Genomic DNA, 22,928 nt, shown 5'->3' on the forward strand with positions numbered 1-22,928 from the left:
TTGAAAAAGAGCAGGGGAACATCTGAAGAAAGCAGTAATATATATTAGAGTACTGGGCTAGGAGTTATTTATTGCAATTTAGAGCCAATCACTTGACTTTTCAGAATTACATTTAATATAAATACAAGAAACATTTACTGTTTATTTTGTGCCAGGAGCTATGCTAGGTACCTGAGACACAAAGATGAGTAAGATCTGCTTCCTGCCCTCAAGGAGTTCATAGTCTTATAGAGAAAAGTGTATACAAACAAATACATTACTACAACTACTCTAAGAGCTAGTTAGAAGAAGTGGTTTGAAATAACACTGAGGATAATTTATAATAATACCAACTGTATTCTACTGTACACTATTTCTATCAAAAATTATTTAATCTACTACTTGGCTCAAATGAGATCATGTATATGAAATATGCTTTGTAAACTAAAAATCATTATATAAGTGTCTCTTAGTATGCCTACCTAGCACTATATTAAGTAACTGTGGGTAGCAAGATAGAGTATTGCTGCACATTCCCTGCCACATTAATCAATCATATGGCTACTATTCAAGAACACATACATATACAAACCAAAGTGCTACAGTGAAAGTCAAAAATTCAATTACACCCAAAGACACATAAATGCTAATCTAATAAAGACACATAAATGCTAATCTAATAAAGGAAAATAAAGACAAATTTTGTTTCTCTGTTTCTGCCTTTTATTGAATAACTGTTATACTTCAAACCAGTATTAGTGCAGTTCTGGAAAAAAATTTGACTGGATATTCAAAAATTGAAACTATCTTGGGAAACATGGAATACATAAGAAATAGCATGGTACAAGATAAGGTACATGGCATCAGGGAGGGAGCAGATTTGGAGTTGAATACTGGTTCTGCATTTTGCCTTCTCATTTATCAGTTATGGTTTTAAATCGACATTTCATCATAATCCACTATTAAAAACAGAACTTAAAGGCACCTGTGTGGCTCAGTTGGTTAAGCGACCAACTCTTGATTTCAGCTCAGGTCATGAACTCAGGGTCATGAGATCAAGCCCTGTGTCAGGCTCCACACTGGGCATGGAGCCTGCTTAACATACTCTCTCCCTCTCCCTTGCAGTATTTCCAACTTTTCCATTATTATTATAGTTGTTATGGTTATATATGATCAGTGTGTTTTACTATTATAATTGTTTTAGGGGACCATGAACCACACCCATATAAGGCAGTGAACTTAACTGATGTTACGTATGTTCTGATTGCTCTACCAATAAGCTTTCCCCCATCTCTCTCCCTCTCCACAGGCTTCCTTAGTCTCTGAGAGGGAATATTGAAATTACACCAATTAATAATCCTACAATGGCCCCGGAGTGTTCAAATGAAAGGAAGAGTTGCATGTTTCTCACTTTAAATTAAAAGCTACAATTGATTAAGCTTAGTGAGGAAGCCATGTTGAAAGCCAAGATAAACTGAAAACTATGCCTCTTGCACCAGTTAGCCAAGTTATGAATGCAAAGGGAAAGTTCTTGAAGGAAACTAAAAGTGCTACTCCAGTGAATATATGAATGATAAGAAAGTGAAACAGCCTTATTGCTGATATGGAGAAAGTTTGAGTGGTCTGGATGGAAGATCAAACTAGTTACAACATTCCCTTAAGTCAAAATCTAATCCAGATCAAGATCCTTATTTTCTTCAATTCTGTGAAGGCTAAGAGAGGTGAGGAAGCTGCAGAAGAAAAATCTGAAGCTAGCAGAGGGGAGTTTGTGAGGTTTAAGGAAAGAAGCCATTTCCATAATATGAACTTGCAACGTGAAGCAGCAAGTACTGATACAGAAGCTGCAGCAGTTATCTGGAAGCTCTAGCTAAGATAATGAAGGTGGCTACACTAAACAACAGATTTTCAACGCAGACTAAACAGCCTTATATTGGAAGAAGGTGCCATCTAAGTCTTTCATAGCTAGAGAGGAGAAGTCAATGCCTGGCTTTAAAGCTTCAAAGGACAGGCTGACTCCTGCAAGGGGCTAATGCAGCTGGTGATTTTAAGCTGAAGTCCATGCTCCTTTACCTTTCTGAAAATCCTAGGGCCCTTAGGAATTAACACTAAATCTACTCTGTCTGTACTCTTTATATCAAACAACAAAGCCTAGATGAGAACACATCTGTTTACAACACGGTTTACTGAATATTTTAAGCCCACTGTTGAGACCTACTGCTCAGAAAAAGATATTTCTTTCAAAATAATACTGCTCATTGACAATGTTCGTGGCCACTGAAGAGCTCTGATGGAGATATACAACAAGAGTAATGCTATTTTCATGCCTGCTAACACAGCATCTATTCTGCAGCCCATGAGTCAAGAAGTCCTTTCAACTTCCAAGTTTTATCATTTAAGAAATCCATTTTGTAAGGCTATAACTGCCACAGCTAGTGATTCATCTAATGGATCTAGGCAAAACAGATCAAAAACCTTCTGGAAAGGATTCACCATTCTAGATACCATTAAGAACATTCCTGATTTGTGGGAAGAAGTCAAAATATCCACATGAACAAGAGTTTGGGAAAAGCTGATTCCAACCCTCCTGCATGACTTTGAGGGGTTTAAGACTTCAGTGGCGGAACTAATGGCAGATGGGGTGGAAAGAGCAAGAGAACTAGAATTAGAAGTTGAGTCTGAAGATGTGACTGAATGGCTGCATTCTCATGATAAAACCTGAACAGATGAGTTTTTATGGATGAACAAAGAAAATGGTCTTGCAAAGGAATCAACTCCTGGTGAAGATGCTATGAAGACTGTTAGAATTACAACAAAGGACTTAGAATACTACATAAACTTAGTTGATAAAGCAACAGCAAGATTTGAGAGGACTGACCCCAATTTTTTTTTTTAAGATTTTATTTTTTGCATAGAGAGAGACAGCAAGAGAAGGAACACAAGCAGGGGGAGTTGGAGAGGGAGAAGCAGGCTTCCCGCTGAGCAGGGAGCCTGATGCGGGGCTCGATCCCAGGACCCTGGGATCATGACCTGAGCTGAAGGGAGAGGCTTAATGACTGAGCCACCCAGGCGCCCTGGACTGACCCCAATTTTGAAAGAAGTTCTACTGTGGGTAAAATGCTATCAAACAGCATCACATGATACAGAGAAATCATCCATGAAGGGAGGAGTCAATCAGTACAGCAAATTTTATTGTTGTCTTATTTTAAGAAACTGCCACAGCCATCCCAACCTTCTTCAATCACCACCCTAATCAGTCAGCTGTCATCGACATAAAGGTAAGACCCTCTACCAGCAAAAAATTTACAACTTGCTAAAATAGCTCAGATGATGGTTAGCATTTTTCTAGCAATAGAGTATTTTTAAATTAAGGTATGTACATTGTAACAGACTACAGTATGAGGTAAACATAACTTTCGTGTGCACTAGGAAACAAAAAAATTCGTAAATTCGTTTGACTCATTTTATTGCGATATTTGCTTTACTGCAGTGGTCTGGAACCAAACCTATGATATCTTCAAGGTATGACTGTATTTCTTTATGCAATAATTTGTAGTTTTCAGTGTACAGATCTTGCATATATTTTGTTAGATTTATCCTTAAATATTTCATGTTTTGGGGTGGAATCATGAATGGTATAATATTTCAAAAACTCCACCTTCAATGTAGTATTCTTTTTTCTTTTGGTATATTAATCTTGTAGGCTATGCCCTTGTTAATTTCACTTGTCACTTTTAGTAGCTTTTTTGTTGATTATATTGGACATACAAAGAAACAAACTACTAAACACAGTGCATAAGAATAAAGATAACTTATGTAAACTATAAATTACATAAATTATAAAATATGCAATTTAATTTTGTTTTGGTCAGATATAATACACTTGATTGCAGTCCTCTAAAATTTATTAAGACTTTATTTATGGTCTAGGCCATGGTCTATGCTGGTGAATGTACCTTGTACACTTGAAAAGACTATGTACTCTGCTACTGTTAAGTAAAGTGTCTATAAATTTCAATTAGGTCGAGTTGTTAAGAGTTGCTCAAATCTTCTATACCCTTATCTGTCATTTTCCTATAATTGCTGAGATAGGAATGTGAAATCTCCAGGTATAATTGTGAACTTGTCTATTCTTTTGGTCCTGTTGGTTTTTATTTTATGTATTTTGAAACTCTTATTAGGTGCATACACATTTAAGACTGTTATACCTTCTTGAACTGTCCTTTCAATCATTATGAAACGTCTCTTTTTAGTCCTGGTAATACTCTTTTTTCTGTACTTTGATAGTAATACAGTCATTATAGCTTTCTTATGTTTAGTGTTTGTAAATATTTTCCCATTTCATTTATGTCTAACTTATTACTGTCATTATATTTAAAGTATGTTTCTTATAGGCAGCATACAGCTGAGTCTTGCTTTTAAAAATTCATTTTGACAATCTTTGCCCTTTAATGTACAGACCATTTATATTTATTGTAATTATAATGTGGCTGGATTTAAATCTTTCATCTTGCTACTTGTTTTGTACATATCCCATTTTTTCCCTTTTTCCTGCCTTATTCTGGATAATTCTTTTTTTAGTATTCCATTTTATCTATCTTAACAGCTTATTAACTATATTTTCTGTCTTTTTTTTAGTGGTTGCTCTAAGGTTTACAATATGTATCTTTAGTATAACAGACTATCTTCAATTAATATTATATCACTTCATGTATAAGAAGGAACCCTACTACAGGGTGCCTGGGTGACTCAATTGGTTAAGCGACTGCCCTCAGCTCAGGTCATGATCCTGGAGTCCTAGGATCGAGTCCTGCATAGGGCTCCCGGCTCAGCAGGGAGTCTGCTTCTCCCTCTGACCCTCCCCGCTCTCATGCTCTCTCTCTCATTCTCTCTCTCAAATAAATAAATAAAATATTAAAAAAAAAAAAAGGAACTGTACTACAATTCTGTTCTGTCTTTCATGCTATTGTTGTCGTATATTTTATTTCTATGTATGTCCAAAAGTCAGTATTAGTTATTTTTTCTTTAAATAGTTATCTTTTAAAGAAATTAAAAACAGAAGGAAAAATGTCTTTTATACTTAACCACATTTTACCATTACTAGCACTCTTCATTCTTCTGTATAGATCAAAGTTTATTCTGGTGTCATTTTCCTTTTGCCTAAAGAACTTCTTTTAATATTTCTTATAGTGCAGGTTTGCTGGCACCAAATTCTTTCAGTTTTTATTTTAAAAAGTATTTTTCCTTCACTTTGAAAGATTATTTTCACCTTATATAGAATTCTAAATTATCATTTCTTTTAACTTTCAGTACTTTAAAAATGTCAAGCTTTTTAGCTTGCATTGTTTCTGATGAGAAATCTAAAGAGTCTGTATTTGTTCCCCTGTGTAATCTGTGTTTTTTTTAATTCTTTCTGCTTTGAAATTGTTTTTTCTCTTTATCACTTGTTTTCAGCAATTTGACAATGATACTCCTTAATGTAGAAATCTTTGTGTTTACCCTTCATGGAGTTCATTGAGCTTTTTAGATCTATAAGTTTTATAGTTTTCATCAGCTATGGAAAAACTTTAGAGATTATTTCTTCAAGTATTTTTTGTCTTGACCTCCTTCCCCAATCTTTTCTCTCCCTTGAGGACTCCAACTGCATGTCTGTTAGACTGCCTAATTTTACCCTAGAGGTCACTGATACTTTGTTCATTTATTCTTGTCTTTTTTTCTCTCTGTGCTTCAATTTAGGTAGTTCCTATTGTTATATATTCAAGTTCACTGGTCTTTTCTTTGGCAGTTTCTAATCTGCTATTAAGCCATCCAGTGAAACTGTCATTTCAGATATTATATTATCTCTAGAATGATATGTTATTCCATTTTATATATTCTATTCTCCCCTCAGTAAGTTCATGTTTTTAAATCCTTGAGCATATTCATAGTATTTATAACAGCTGAAGTCCCAATGTACTAATTTCATTATCTAAGTCACTTCTAGGTCTACTTCTTTTGACTAATTTCTCTCCTGATTGTGGGTTAGGTTTCCCTGCTGTTCATATGTATAGTAACTTTTGACTGGATGCTGGACTCTGTTTCTTAGAGGCAATTTGTTAATTTGTTAATCAACTTGTTCCTTTTGAAGGTTGTTTTTAAGCGTGTAAAACAGCGATCCTAAAGTAGTCTTCACCCTAGCGCTTGTTTATTCACTCCATTATGTGTGACTCTTCTGGAGGGTATCTCCTGAATGCCTCATGTAGTCACTGAGGTGTCTCTACTATGCTGGTGGGAACTCAGATTATTCCCAGTTCTGTGTGAGCTCAGAATTATTTGCCTTACAAGTCTCAGTTAATTGTTCTTTTTCCTGGCAGTCATTGGTTGTCCAGCCTCCTGGAATTTCACCCGATGCATGCACAGATTGTTACTCAGCTAAACGCCATGTGGGACACTATTAGATTTCTAGAGGTTTTTCCTCTGCTAGCACTCTACCTTGCAAAAAGTCTAGCTGCCTTGACTTCCCTAAATACTCTGTCTCTTCAAACTCAATAAAATAGCAGGTTCTGCTTTGGTTTCTTCTCCCTACTCTGGGATCCAGAAATTGCCTCCAGGATTGGAGGTGTAAGAATGTAAGACCACCATAGGGCTCATTTGTTTCCTTCTTCAGAGTCCTGCACTACCTGTTGTCTAATATCTGAAAATAGTTATATATCACATATTTTATCCAGTCTTCTAGTTGTTTATAGAAGAAAGAACATTTTCATAGCAGTTACCAGAAGCAGTGGTCTACAGGTTTGGGATTTTAATAAACTGAAATCAAGATTCACAGCATCTGATTATAGTGCTTGTAAATTTCCTGTTGGGGGATGTCTCGCTTCCATGTGTTTGCCCTCATATTTACTGAGTAAATATGTCCCTTGAATGTTTCATCCATCCTCCCAAATTTCTCACTCTCTCTGTTCAGGGTATAGTCCATTTCACAACTTTTCACTCCTTTTAAAAATCAAACTTTCTTCTGCTTTCAAAGCTGTTCTTTCTGGCTGTTTAGTCTTTGCCTGTGTTATCTGTAAAAGACTCTATATGTTGACAAGGATGTATGCTCTGAAGCTACAGAGTCTCACTACCATCAGAAGCAACATTATCTATAACCTTGCCAAATAAAGAAAGAGCCAGTGAAGACATTCAAAGATTGCCTAAATTTGTCTGACCTAGGACAGGCCAACAGAGTAATTTAAATAGCATAAAATGGCCCTGAAGCTACCCAAAGAATGTTTCTGATTCTGCATGTGTATGTGATATAAAGAAGGTGCTTACTCAAGGGAAAAGGAGGTAATGTTTGTTGAATGCCTACTAAATGCCAGACATTACACGAGGGGTTGGCAAACTTTTTCTGTAAAGGTCCAAACAGTAGATATTTTAGGCTTTGTGGGCATGTGATTTTGTTGTAACCACACACCCCTGCCATCAGTTATAGTGTAAAAGAAGCTGTATACAATACATATACAAATGGGTGTGACTGTGTTCCAATAAAACATTATTTACAAAAATAGATGTTGAGTGGGATTTGGGCTGACAGTTATAATTGCCAAACCCTGCATATTATGTGCTTTACCTATTCAGTAAAACCATATGAAGTTGTTAATATTCAATTATCTCATTCTTAAAAAGTGGCAATTTCATGTTTCAACCTGTTATGTTAATCCATTTAATCTTCACAATAGACTTCCAAGGGTGTCAATAGCATCCTCATTTTGCAGATGACGAAACCGAAATTCATACTGTAAGTAACCTACCCAAATAAGAGCAATACTGCGATTCGATGAACTTGGACTGCCCTGCTCTGACACACACACATCACACAGTGGTACAAAACAGCTTGGTGTTGCCCTGCCCCCCAACCCCAACTATGTTATTCTACTTGCCACTAAAGAAACACTGAATTTTGATAATTTAATTTTTATTAGAAAGAAAATAAACCCGATTCTCAGTTTATCAATTTACTATAAAAATATAAATTCACTGTTTAGTTGTTTATTGTCATAGATGTCAACTTAATGGAGCTCTGAACAATTCTAATGAGTGAATGTACTCTACATTTGACTCTTATAGAGCATACAAAGATGAGGAAGACCGTTCTTACTCTCAATTTTTAGAATTTACAAAAGAGAGGAACATAAGAATACAAATTGAAATACAATCAAATATCCCTTTCTCTGGGAAGTCATTTTTTCACTACCCCCATCTGTCAGCAAAATTGGCTGCTCCCTCTTCAATGATCCCTCTGCATTTACATAAACTTCAACTGTCATTGCTTATACAACTGTCTCACACTATATTTTGCAATCCCTGAGGAATAGACCTGAAGAACAGGACCTTATTCTTGCAACTTTCAGGGCCAGCATGTTTACTGGCCTGTAAGAGTTGTTCTACAAATGTCAAGTGAATGAACAGATAGATGGATGAAAAGCAGTAACAGCCAAAGGGTTAACTATGTTAGACATTACCTTGTATTGACTACTTTGATCTTCAAAATAAACTTAGGAGTAACTGTATTTATAACTACTGACTCTTTCAGTCTTCACAATACCTCTAGGAATAATTATCTGTGTTCTACACTTATAGACTGACACCCATAGAAGTTAATTGTTTGTGGTTGTTCAGATGGTAAGTAATAGAGCCAGGTGAGAGGAATAAAGGAAGGAAAGAACCAAATAAGGGAAAGTTAAAATAATTTAAGTAGAAGAACAGAGGGGCACCTGGGTGGCTCAGTCGGTTAAGCATCCGACTCTTGGTTTCTGCTCAGGTCATGATCTCATGGGTTGTCAGGCTCTGTGCTTGGCAGGGAGTTTGCTTGGAGGTTCTCTCCCTCTGTCCCTCTCTCACATTCATGTGTGCTCTCTCTCTCAAATAAATAAATAAATCTTTTTAAAAAACAGAACAGAAACATAAACTTATTTCTAAGAGGATTGGGGAAGGTGGCGTGGGAAGAGGCATATAGGCAAAGTTTCTTAAAGAAAAGTCTTGGAGGTTGAAGTCCGGAATTGTGATGCCACCAGCTTTGCTTTTCTTTTTCAACATTCCTCTGGCTATTTGGGGTCTTTTCTATTACAAAGCTGTAATCATCAAGACAGTATGGTACTGGCACAAAAACAGACACACAGATCAGTGGAACAGAATAGAGGGCCCAGAAATGGACCCTCAACTCTATAGTCAACTAATCTTCGACAAAGCAGGAAAGAATGTCCAATGGAAAAAAGACAGTCTCTTCAACAAATGGTGTTGGGAAAATTGGACAGACACATGCAGAAGAATGAAACTGGACCATTTCCTTATTGCACACACAAAAATAGACTCCAAATGGTTGAAAGACCTAAATGTGAGACAGGAGTCCATCAAAATCCTAAAGGAGAATACAGGCAGCAACCACTTTGATCTCAGCCGCAGCAACTTCTTCCTAGAAACATTACCAAAGGCAAGGGAAGCAAGGGCAAAATGAACTATTGGGACTTCATCAAGATAAAAAGCTTTTGCACTGCAAATGACACAGTCAACAAAACCAAAAGACAACCGACAGAGTGAAGAAGATATTTGCAAATGACATATCAGATAAAGGGCTAGTATCCAAAATCTATAAAGAACTCATCAAACTCAACACCCAAAGAACAAAGAATCCAATCAAGAAATGGGCAGAAGACACGAACAGACATTTTCCAAAGAATACATCCAAATGGCCAACAGACACATGAAAAAGTGCTCAACATTGCTCGGCATCAGGGAAATCCAAATCGAAACCTCAATGAGATACCACCGCACACCAGTCAGAATGGCTAAAATTAACAAGTCAATGACAGATGTTGGCGGGGAGGCAGAGAAAGGGGAACCCTCCTACACTGTTGGTGGGAATGCAAGCTGGTGCAACCACTCTGGAAAACAGTATGGAGGTTCCTCAAAAAGTTGAAAATAGAGCTACCATACGACCCAGCAATTGCACTACTGGGTATTTACCCCAAAGATACAAATGTAGGGATCCAAAGGGGTATGTGCACCCCGATGTTTATAGCAACAATGTCCACAATAGCCAAACTATGGAAAGAGCCAAGATGTCCATCAACAGATGAATGGATAAAGAAGATGTGGGATATATATACAATGGAATATTATGCAGCCATCAAAAGGAATGAAATTTTGCCATTTGCAACAACATGGATGGAACTAGAGGGTATTATGCTAAGCGAAATCAGTCAATCAGAGAAAGACATGTATCATATGATCTCACTGATATGAGGCATTCTTAATCTCAGGAAACAAACTGAGGGTTGCTGGAGTGGTGGGGGTTGGGGGGATGGGGTGGCTGGGTGATAGACATTGGGGAGGGTATGTGATATGGTGAGAGCTGTGAATTGTGTAAGACTGTTGAATCACAGACTTGTACCTCTGAAACAAATAATACATTATATGTTAAAAAAAAGAAGATAGTAGGAAGGGAAAAATGAAGGCGTGAAACTGGGGGAGACAAACCATGAGAAACTATGGACTCTGAGAAACAAACTGAGGGTTCTAGAGGGGAGGGGGATGGGGGATGGGTTAGCCTAGTGATGGGTATTAAAGAGAGCACGTATTGAATGGAGCACTGGGTGTTACACGCAAACAATGAATCATGGAACACTACATCAAAACTAATGATGTAATGTATGGTGATTAACATAACATAATAAAAGAAAAAAAGAGAAAAGTCTTGGAGGAAGGAAATTATTGCTCTAGGTATTCTAGGCAGAAGGAATAGTATGATTAACTGACACAGAGTAGGAGAGAGTATCATGTATATTTCAGGAACAGCAAAATGAGTATTTAGCTAAAGCTGAGATATATATGTTATCATATTCAATCATTGAGAAATATTTACTGAGCATTTATTCTGGGCCTATATGGGAAAACAAACCTAGAAGAGAAATTTCAGACCAAAGAATGAAGGGTTTTGAGTGCCAGCAATAAAAATCTGTACATAAATCAGCAAGTATTGGGTTGCAATTGAAGATAAGTAAGCAAGGCTAAATGTGATTCATTATGCACTTCAGAAATGTTAACCTTGCAACAATGGATGGAATGACTATAGTGGAAGCTTATGAGTTTACTTAGTAGGTAACTAGAGTGTAGTAAGTATGTGGTAATTGTGAGAGTCTATTCAGACAGCAGCTCCTGTAAAGTGGAGGGCAGGCATCCAGTGGCAAGGGAATGTCCACAATTTGACACGTGCCAAACCCATTGCATCAGGGAGAAGTTACAGAAGAAAATGTTTTGTTCCCACAAGAAGGATCAAAGTAGATAACATACCTAACATTCACAAATTCTTTTTATTTAAAACTACAAAAAGGAAGGAGGGTGTGTGTGTGTGTGGTTTTTGTTTTGTTTTTATTTTATAGAAAAACCATTGTGTAATGATTCTGCTTATAAATGATCTCCTTTTCAACGTGAAAATATTTAATAAGCAGCTTTCTGATTCCTAACACATGCCTAAAGAACTGATTCTAAAATTCCTAATTTCTCAAGAGGCACCTGGGTGGCTCAGTTGGTTGACGGTCCGGCCCTTGATTTCAGCTCAGGTCATGTTCTCAAGGTCCTGGGACTGATCCCTGCATTGGGCTCCATGCTCAGTGGGGAGTCTGCTTAAAGATTCTCTCTCCCTCTCCCTCTGCCCCTCTCCCTGCTCGCTTGCTCTCTCTCTCTCTCAAATAAATCTTTAAAAAATAAAATAAAATTCCTATTTTCTTCAATTCTGAGTTAACATTCCTTTAGCCAATGATGGAACCATAGAAGCCCATTAGTAAATTCAAAAGAAAAAATAAGGTACACAATAAAAAAGGATTAAACCTGAAGGATTAAATTGTGTTTGCAGCCACTGCTGCACCACCTCTAGCTCACCCAGCTCTAGCTGAAGGAGAAGGGGAGTAAGTAAGGAGGTGTCTTTTCCATGGCCCCTACAAAGTGGACTGCAAATCTACTGGTGATAAAGCACTGAGGAAGCAACTGGATACAAAAGCCGCTAGCAAGAGTGCACCCTCTATTTGAAGGGTGAAGAAATCTAATCGTCACAGGCCTGGTATTGTGGCACTGTGTGAAATTAGACGTTATCAGAAGACCGCTGAACTTCTGATTTGTAAACTTCCTTTCCAGCAGCTGGTGCAAGAAATTACCCAGGACTTCAAAACAGATTTGTGCTTCCAGAGTGCAGATACTGGTGCTTTGCAGGAGGCAAGTGAGGCCTATCTGATAGGCCTTTTTGAAGAAACCAACATGTGTGCTATCCATGCCAAATGTATAACAATTATGCCAAAAGACATCCAGCTAGCACACCACACATGAGGAGAATGTGCTTAAGAACACACACTATGACGGAAAACATTTCATTCTTTAAAAAAAATTTTTTTTCTCTTCTTCCTGTTATTGGTAGTTCTGAATGTTAGATATGTTTTTTTTCCATGGGGTCAACAGATATCTAAGTATATGGCTGAAAGTGGAAAAACAGAGGACACAAATCAGGTATTGGCAGTTTTTCCATTTTCATTTGTGTGTGAATTTTTAATATAAATACAGGGACATAAAGCATTAATACAAGTCAAAATATTTCAGTGAACAAGTTTCAGCAGTTCAACTTTATAACAATTATAAATAAAACTGCTAAATTTTTCTGCACAATGCCAGCATTTGGATTTTTTAAAAACAAGTAAATTTCTTATTGATGGCAACTAAATGATGTTTGTAGCATTTTTATCATACAGTGTATTCCATCCATTAACTATACTTTTCTGAGTTGTCCTACATGCAAGTACATGTTTTTACTATTGTCTCTCTTCTGTGCTGTTCCTGTAAGTTTGCTATTAAAATACATTAAACTATAAAAAAATTTTTAATAAAAAAATGGAAGGATTTTTTCTTCCTTTATATAAGCATTATTAAAACTTGGAATTTTAAAAACTACATATATTCAAATTGTCTGCATTACAATAAATAAGGTGTCCAGACATAATTCAGAGTGTTAAAATTATTTCTACTCTCTGGAAACCAAGAGCTTCCTTGTTAAAGTGTAAAATGAGATTTCGCCTACTTGCAACTCCTTGTTCTCACAGCTGAACTGTCACAGCATGAAAACATTCCCCTACTGGTGCAGCTTTAGATACCTATTTCCCTGGTGAAAGAGCGCAAAAGGAACTGAAAGAGTTATTGACAATTCATACAGTATCCCATACCCCATTAGAGTACAACTACAAGCAAAGAAAATATTTTAACTCTGAAGGGAGACGGGACAACAATGTTTTAAATGATTGTTGACTTCACTGAGTAGCAGTGAAAATGTCAAAAGAGTGTAGTCTATCAGGTTGGTAAGAGACTCAAGATTATACAAGAATCTAATTATAAGAAGTCTATTTCTTTGTCCCGTTTGCTAAGTCAAAGGTTAATGAGAAGTACGCTAAAGAAAACACCTCCTGTGTTATTGCAAAAAATTTCTCATGCAACATAAAAATGTAAATGAAAAAAGTATTTTAATCTAGTTCTCTCCATTAACATTTTAAAAAATAGCTTTTGAGGTATAATTTACATGCCATAAAATTTACTCATTTTTAAGTGCTCAATACAGTGATTTTTAGTAAATTTACAGTTGTGCATTCTCACCACGATCTAATTTTAGAATACTTGCATCGTCTCAAATCCATTAACTTCTTGATCTAAGATGTTTCCATAAATTCACAGAAGCCACTGGTAAGTTACTATGTATTCAAAGCCACACAAATATCCGCAATTGAGCAGGAAAAGTGCAAACTAACCTCACTTTTAATGACCTTTATAATCAATCCTCTATTCTGGCACTGGGAAGAAAATGTTCAGGTGCTTTCTCTGAAAGTTAAACCATTCTAAGTATTAAGTTATGGCACACTGTCTTGGAAAGAAATTAATTATATTTTTGTTGGTAACACATTTCAGGCTGTTTACACAGCTGACATTTCTCAGCTGTACCCAATTCATGCCCTAAGCTGTGAGGACGATCTTGTTTTGTAGCAGATGCCTCCACTTAGTGATTTAAACAAGTAAAAAAACCACCATCGCCTGCAACAATATAGATTACAAGCACCAGCTTTATGAGTTTTTATAATCCTAATGAAAGAAAGGTTTCATGACATTTCTTTGGCTGGGATCTCCTTAGAAGACTACAGTTATAAGCCATTTTTGCCAAAACCTAAGTACTGGAGCTAGTGGATCTGCTATGGCGCCAGTTAAAAGCAGCGGGCCCTAAACATCTTTGTTGTATCAAATCATGCAGCTCAAGGCAACATCCTGCCAATGTGGCAACATTTGCTCCGGGGAGGTGTGGGCAGGCATCACTTCACAGGTTCTGGGACAAGGTGCAAATATGAATAATGAGGCAAAAAGAATCAAGTCTCTTAATAGAGATTCCCTCTTGTGTTAGCTGTGACTTAGATACAACACCAGGTAGTATTACAGTCTTGAATATGGTGTTTAAGCTGCTTTCCATATTCTCCTACAGGGAATGAAATTGCATTAGAACTCTTTGGTAAAAAGTTAAATGTTATAACAATCATTAAAACATGGGCCTCATAAAAGACTGTGTCGACTCAGTTTAATTTTTTAACACCTAAAATGTATAGGGCATGAGCCTACAGAAGAATTTATCACTGAATTCTTCACTAAATTTGCCTATCACTCTTGGAACTTGAATCTGTAAAGCCTATTTCAGTCTGGTGTCTTCAAGTATGGGGTCTCAGAGCAGTTGGCTTTTCAAACCCTGTGAAGTCCCACATTTCTGGACTATATCACCTATGTTCTTAAAATTATTTTTGCTTTAAACTTTGTATTATAGAAAATTTCAAATATATACGAAATTTGAGAAAACAGTGTAATAAACTGAATATACACATCATCCAGCTTCAACAATGATCAATATGTGGCTCACTTGGATTTACCTGTATCTCTACTCACACTCCCAACCCCACAAGTTATTTTGAAGCAAATCTCAAACACCATTTCATTTATATAACCCAGTCAATTCTTGCATGTGATACTTTTCTGAGTTAATATTATATGTTAATATTAATTATAATAGTGACTCATTTATTGAGTGTCTACTGTGAGCTGGGTACAATACATATATTATCACTAATCCTCCTCATAACAATACTGCAAATTAGTGAGGTAACTGAAGCTCAGAGAATTTAAGTGACATGGTCAGATCTTAATTATTTTCTTCTACTAATGTTATGATTTCTTGTAACAGATTATTAGACAATGCTAAGAACATTTCTGTTTTCTCCATGTCTCTCCAGGTAAACAGAAAGCTATCATTTATGAACATTACTCTTATTTTTGTAAAAATAAATGTAGCACATTTTCTGTCAAACATGTCAAATTTTATCCAATAGGGAAAAAAAAATCCAAAGTAAAAACAACAACCATATCCCTACCCGTTAGCCATGGATAACCAGTCAATAATTCTAATGATTTACTATATCAACATTAAGATCAGTTGCCTAGAAATAAATGACTATATGTAAACAAGTTTTTCCACTTAAAAAAAAAAGTTCCTCTATTTTCTGATTATTTTTAAAGTTCTAAAACCTACAAAGCATTTTCCAAAAGCATGGTGTTTAAATTGTGAAATAATTTAGACTCAGATAGCATCTACATAAATTGTTTAAAAATGTTTCTATCTTCCACAAAATGTATGATGGTGGTGTTGAGAGAGAAGGAATAATTATTATCCATATAGAAACACAGTATTTACCAGAAAATAAAAAAAGGTAATTTGCTTCCTAGCTATAATCATTTGGGTATTTATTATTAAAAGATGTTTACAAAGTCTTAATTTCTTTTTAGCCCTATTCATTACAAACATTGGACTTAACTTCAAAATTCTTGAAACATTCTCATTTTTTACCTTTTCTTCTTTTTCTTTCTTTTTTTTAAAAGGGTATCTGGTTAGAACAAGATTATGGGTAAAAGTGGCCAAAATGTAATTTCAGCTGGCCCCCTTAGATGATAAAATTTACTTTCTGAGAAAAGAATAATCACTGCAAACAGGGCAGAGACAGGAAAGGTTTCAAAATTTACAATAGGATAATTATTGTAAATAGATATAATAACAGGTAAAAATGACAGACTAAATCTTTTCCTCTAGCTTTTTGTGGCAGTGAAAATTATGGGTATTTTAAGAATAAAGGGCCATTAATATTACTGTAAAAATTAACATTTTTAAAAAGTATCAACCTACTATGGGAAATGTAGTTTTAAAATTAAATATAATGATTAGGTTGATTTTGATACAACTGTAATTTAGGAAAAAAATTGTGCTTGGGATATTTCATTAGGAACGTCTAAATATATTCTTTTCATTAAGGAAAAAATTATATCAAGCAGCATCAAATTCCTGATATTGATACTATAACATTACCAAAAGAATGTTGATATACTTGGTTTATGATATCTGTTCTGCAAGTGAACTCAAATTATCACAACTCCTTATTTTCACATTATTTGATTTATAAGGTTCTTTCAATGGAACATTCAAAGCATTTGATTCTGCTTATTATCACAACCAATTAGACTGAAAGTGGCAAAAAAGAGAAGAGAATAAAAAACTGATAACTCAACTGTCACTTACCGAGTCATCTGTGGCAGAAGTTGGCCAGCCCTCCCATAATTGATGGCGAACAGGGATACTAGTAAGGTCATACACATTTCTCTTTACCTATACAAAGAAAAAGCACAATTAAAATAAGGTTTCCACATGACTTATGATCATTGCCACTTATGTGATATTCATTGTATTTCCTTTTCTGGATTTGAAACAAATTTGAAACTAGGAAAACAGAAGTCAGAAAAATTTTGTAAAAAATTCTAAATCAAATTTAAAAGCAGATTCTCAATGAAGACTAGGGGAAATAAAGGTTCAATAAACATCTCCCTCTGCCGATTGTTTTTATATTCCTGGATGACTTCAAGTTTCTTTTCAGTCAGGAAACTTTAGGTACACAGTTCATCTATGATGGACTATAATTATAAATGTTATTAATGTATTAAATCTTTAAATGACTCATGATGTGCAATAAACAAAAGATATACTTCAAGTTTCTATGTAGTTTTTGGTTGTTGTGTTTTATTTTTTGGACAGGGCAGGAGGAAAAACCTGAAGGTATCTTTATTGTTTGGTGGAAGTTTCAAAGATATAAAAACTTAATAAAGCAGCACAGATTATTTCTTTGATATCACCCCAAATTAAAAACTATTTCAACAGAATATTTATTAACTGAAAGTCATCTGTTAACATATTATTTAGGCTTCTCCTGAAAATAGGGTAATGATACTTTTAAATACTGTTAAAGATGAAAAACTACTTTTCTCAACATGCAACATTGTACCTTTCATTTTAAAAGGACAGGAGGTAAGTAATTTCTCCAAATAAAGTGTTGGAAGGTTAAACTCTATGTTACCCAGTAATTAAGAGGTGTGGTATCTGTCTTTAGCTTTACTTCTAAATAGGACACAGAAATTCTATTTCATTCTGAATGTACAAATTTAAAAAAATAACAAGTCCTAAGAATGGAGAGATCACCCATCTTAACTAACTCTTCAAGTTAGTTACAGGAATACCTGACTGTAACAAGTAAAGCTAGTATTGAAATGTTGCATATAATCTGTTCTATGATGCCACTTCAATATGGAAAACAAGCAGTATTCATTCATGTTTTAAAAAAAAATGCAGAAGCCTAAAGTATCACATTATCCAATTACAGCATCTTGTATCACATTACTGTTTATTATACATAAACACATCTAAGTTATCCTTCCAGTGAAATAGAGATATATACTCACTGGGGAAAAGAAAAACAAAACAAAACTCGGAACTCAATCTATTTTTATCTCTAATGTACACCTGTGCAAAAAGACTAAGTGAGAACTGAGGAGCTTGGGGGCATGGCTTGATCCCCACTCAATTCAAACAAACAGCTTTTCTTCAGAGGTTCTTAGCAATGGTCAGTCTACCATGCAGTATTTTGTTTATGGCCAGCTGCATGAAGTTTGGAAATTTTCATTAGTTATTATCAACACAACAATTTAACCAAATGCAACTGGGCAAACTTTTGACCACTTCCACTAGCCAAGACTATTTTGTCATGCTTAAACATTAGTGCTCTTAAGGAACAGGGTGTTTCATAAACCCAAAGCATTATATTAATAAAAGAAAGGGAAAGGACAGAAAAGGCATTATGAGGAGACTTTAGGCCTCAACACAAAAAATTCCTTTCTTAAAGTTATTTTTGAATTATGCTGTCTAGATACACCAAGTTTCCTCAGCTATTGGGTGGGGGGGGGAAGAGAAAGACAAGATAAATATTTACATCTGTTGGAAAGGTAGCAAGCCTACCCCAGCATTGAAAAGTATACACAAATACTATGGGTTGAGTATATAAACAAATAACTCTGGAGTGGGATTCTTTAAATTCCACCTTAATTCCAAAACACAACAATATGGTATTATGAAATAAACAGTATTTTTCTTCTTCCATTAACTCATCTGTAACTGCACTGAATTGAATAACATTCCTTTGCTATTCTAAGCCTGAAAAGCATGTTCTGGCTATAGTGTTATGTTGGTATAAAGCACAACGCCAGACTGATGTGCTGAACAAAAGTGATCAAAGTTAGAGTAATGTTAGCCATTGCACAAGTATTTGGCTTCATTGTTCTTCCCAGAATGACATCTGTTAAGCAACTTGTCATAGAATAAACTGGTTAATGCGGACAGAACTTGGCTGAGACAGTACAACGTAAAGCATATTAGGGAAAGCATATTAGGCTAATGTTTGATTGTTCCAATGAAAAACTAAATTGACAGAGTTTCTGAGATTAAGCGAAAAGAATCATGTGTTAAACCGCAATCACTAAACAACAATTTAAGTGAAAACAAACCAGTCTTTCAAAAATAATTTCCTATTTTATCAATGTTGTAACCATAGGCAGATTTTACCATTATATGAAAGAAAGATAAGTGATAACGAGAGCAAAACCACAAAATGAGTGATGGTTTTACTAATGGAGATATTCAAATTCCATTATCTTCATTGACGGTTTTAATTAAAATTTACGTCACAATTTTGCAGAGAAGGAAAAAATCCCAAATGTACACAAAAGTAAAAAATGATTCTTTTAAAAAATTAGTATTCTAGGAAACCTGAGTAACAAAATACAGCTGTGTATAAAATGATGCAGATGAATTTAAGGTCATCATGAATCATATGAAGAACAGAGTTCTCTTAGAAAGGGAAGAAGGATGGAGAAACAGAGGAAGGAGAGTGAGAGGCTGGGGGGAGAAAGGTAGGACTAAAGGGAAGAGGGAAAGGGGACAGGGAGGAAGAGAGAGAAACTGAGAGACTGATTGATTTGAGAGATTTGACAGCACTTGAGAGAGGCAGAAAGAACACACACACAGGCTGGGATATTGTAGCTGGCATGCCCAGCTGCCATATTGTGCTACTTCTGATGGAGTTTCATCTTTAGAGATTTGTGTTAAATTCCAGTTAAGGACAAGTGGCACTTCACAGGGTAACATTTCCTAAGGGCCTTTTTGTCTTACACATTTTCTTTGATCAGCATTGGCTCAGTAACATGCTGAACCTTCATAATCTTTTCAATTCTGGTTATGCATTAAGCTCTAAATCTATGAGATTTCAGGCTGCTAAACTATGCAAATGTTTCAATTAGTTCTGAAGAAATTTAATAAATGCTTTGATTACCAGCTGAACATTAAAGTTATGTTGCAAAGTATACTGTATATGGATCAAGTATTCTACATTGACAACAGACTTTTCAGAGTTTGTTTTCTAGATTTTCTAAAAGGATAGTTTCATTTCTTCCCCCTTGCCTCAGATAATTGTTTGTGACTAAGAAAAAATTAGATTAACTTGAAATAGTACAGAATTAATACAGTACTGATGTGCTTTTCATAATAAACATCTATTTATTATACTATAATTAATATATAAAGCTAAGCAATGCTCTTAACTTCAAACTTCATATTTCCTCATGTGCATTTTCAGTGATAAATACAGCACTGGGGAAAAGATCATTTTTATTTTGACCTGCTCAATATAAAATTATATTAAGATCTTCATCTCCCACAAAGTTTTCTTCTGAGTTCCATAAATTTTCAAATTATTTTATTTTTTAGTTAAATTTTATCAGAATTTCTTAGAAAAAAATTCTTATGAAGTTACTCTGCTAAAGGCTAAATTTTGAGGCTCAGATTAGCCTCGAATGAGTTGTTTGTAGCTATTCAAACTGAAATATAAAAAACTTAGTTAAAACTTGTCAGCCTTAATAAAATCATTCCTTGTGTGCTAAATGTTGATCAAACTACTGAAAAACATTTCAGGGAATTTTAAATGTCATTTAAAGAGAAAGCAGATTCTGATAGTAGAAAAGGCACAAGGTTTGAGGTATTATGGCATAATGAGAGAAGAGAACTAGATTTCTAGTCCTAATTTTGCCCAGCTATTATTGTGGGCAAGTTGGTGAAATCTCTCTGAGACTTAGTTTACTCAATATTAGAAGAGAATAAAACAAGATCACTTCTGACTTTCAAAATTCTAAAATTTTATGACAATATTGGAGTTAATCCTAGGAAAAGGAAAAGAAGAGCATTCTATATGTAAGAGAAGGAAGTAATGTGGGAAAGTTTAAAATGAACATGGAAGAAAAATAGTAAAGAGTTAATACAATCATCCAAAAGGAAAACTGCAATTAATTTCATGTAAGAATAACATATTTATAATAAGCATTTAGGTGAATTTTTTTCTTAGATGAGAAAAGTCTTAGCTTTTGTTTTTTATTACACTAAAAAGTCTATACTTTTTAAAAGGCTAAATAACTGTTTCCTCTTATGAAATCTCATTTAAAAGTAAAGCCAGTCATGTTGGTTTCCCAAATAACTATTCCATCAACCAAATGTTATCCGTGAGGCTATGGTTTTGCCAGAATACTACTAGCTAAGTGATACAGTTGTAAAGTTCCATTAATTTATGTCAACATCTTTAAAATTTTGAAATCTGGCTCAGGATTCTTCACATATCAAACATTTTAATATAGCAAAAAAAGAAACAAAATACTTAATTTCCATGGGATTAGAACAGCTATAAATTTATGAGTATTCTAGTTTCTAATTTCTCTGTATTAAGAATACTATGGCAAATTACAACCCTTACCAAAAAGCACCCTGAAACGGACATCTATCTCATTCTCTTACCAATCAGAAGAAAAAGGCCTTTGGTCCTATTAGAACCTGAACTTACCCAAATTTTAATTATATCAAACTTTGAACTCCAAGTACTTCACACTACTAAATGATGCTCTGGTTAGGAGTTTGCTAAATAGTAACTGCACTGAACAAATAAGTATTTGTGTGTGGGTGTTTAAATCAAAATAAGGCATACAGACTAGGCTTCCTTCCAGTTTCCTAGCAATCTTTGGTGCTGTGAAAGGCTTATAGTTAAGAAACCAATCATTCCTGATCCAGACTGGGTTTTGAACACATACTTTATATCTAAGGACTTTTCTTTTTCTTCTTTTTTAACACATTATATACTCACTGCAGTTGCAGATGGATTTGTTTTACTAAGATGCAAGTTAAAACCCTCCTAAAAATCCTTCCTGAACAAAAACACTTGAAACCGGATGGTGCAAGGGGAATGAGAAGGTGGCATCAGTAATCAAATGTTAATTAGCAAGCTTTTTTCCCCCTTCCCTCAGGGCTGGCCTGTGTTGGAGAATTCAAATCAGAAATCAATGCTCCAAGTGTTTAACTATTACTTCTTCTCATTAACCATTTAAAAGACTCAGCAATTCTCTCCTCATAAAAACAGTAACTCGAGACATTTCTTTTTCTCAAATACCATCTTTCCAGAAAACAATGAAGATGTTGTTTGAAGAAAACTATAAAATTGAAGTTGCTTTCAATCAGGCTTTGAACTGACTGTATTCTGCTCTTTAAAACATCTTTTGGCTCTAACTGAATTCTTCATTCCAACAACTGTAACTAAGTTTTGCTTTGTATACCATACTTAAAAAACTTATTCTACCTCTTACTTGTCAGTAAAGAAGTTTGACAATTGGCATTACTGCGAATGATGACAATAAAGCTAATCAAATATGGAAACACATTTGAATGCATATACTTGGAAATGGATTTTATCCATCCTAAAAAACTACCATGGATAAGATTCAACACTTTCATTAGAAACATGGTTATATTCATAATTGCCTATCCTAAAAGGTTGGTGTGGGTGAAAATGATATAAAATAGATAGATCATATTTAAAGTGACTGAACTAATGATCATAAATTAAAATAAATTCATATCTTTAGCTAAAGGTTAAGCCTGGATTTTAAAAGAGAATTCCTACAGTGCTAAGAAAATGTTTATAGATGAGCAAGGCTGAGTATATTTCACAAATAGTAAAGATGCTAAATTTTAAGAGCTTTCTGGAAAAAAAAAGGTTTCGAGAAACTATGAAGTTGCAGAAGTTGAAACCATAAACAACAACAATAAATAGAACAATTATTTTTCTATAACAGTGGTTCTCAAAGTGTGGTACCTGGAGAAAAGTACTAACATCACCTGAAAACTAGAAATGAAAATTTGGGGGACCCATCCCAGACCTAGTGTGTTGGAAACTCTGGGGACTAGCAATCTGTATTTTAACAAGCCCTCTAAGTAATTCTTACTAAGCCAAAGTTTAAGAAGCACTGTTTGAGGATGTGTGAATCATGGGCTTTCCCAGATAACCATGCCTCTCTAGAATATTCATTCTAAAGTTCTTTGAATTTGTGCCTAATGTAGACAATCCTTTCTGAGAATAAATATGATTAATAATGATTTGTTACAGAAATTTCAGACATGCTATAATTTT

The 22,928-nt window shown here is 34.9% G+C and overlaps 1 protein-coding gene and 1 pseudogene across 3 annotated transcripts in view; one reads left to right on the forward strand and one right to left on the reverse strand.

Moving 5' to 3' along the window:
• The window catches only part of FAF1 (Fas associated factor 1), a 500,302-nt gene that overhangs the window by 182,853 nt on the left and 294,521 nt on the right, over positions 1 to 22,928 (reverse strand). For all 3 annotated transcript variants that reach the window (XM_021684282.2, XM_044914506.1, XM_044914505.1), the window contains exon 8: positions 16,625 to 16,711. In XM_021684282.2, coding sequence (XP_021539957.1) covers positions 16,625 to 16,711 — 87 coding nt within the window. The remainder of the gene's footprint in view (positions 1 to 16,624; positions 16,712 to 22,928) is intronic.
• LOC110575322 lies at positions 1,344 to 12,315 on the forward strand (annotated as a pseudogene).

This window comes from Neomonachus schauinslandi, chromosome 4, assembly GCF_002201575.2.
Source record: "Neomonachus schauinslandi chromosome 4, ASM220157v2, whole genome shotgun sequence".
Taxonomy (NCBI): Eukaryota; Metazoa; Chordata; class Mammalia; order Carnivora; family Phocidae; genus Neomonachus; species Neomonachus schauinslandi.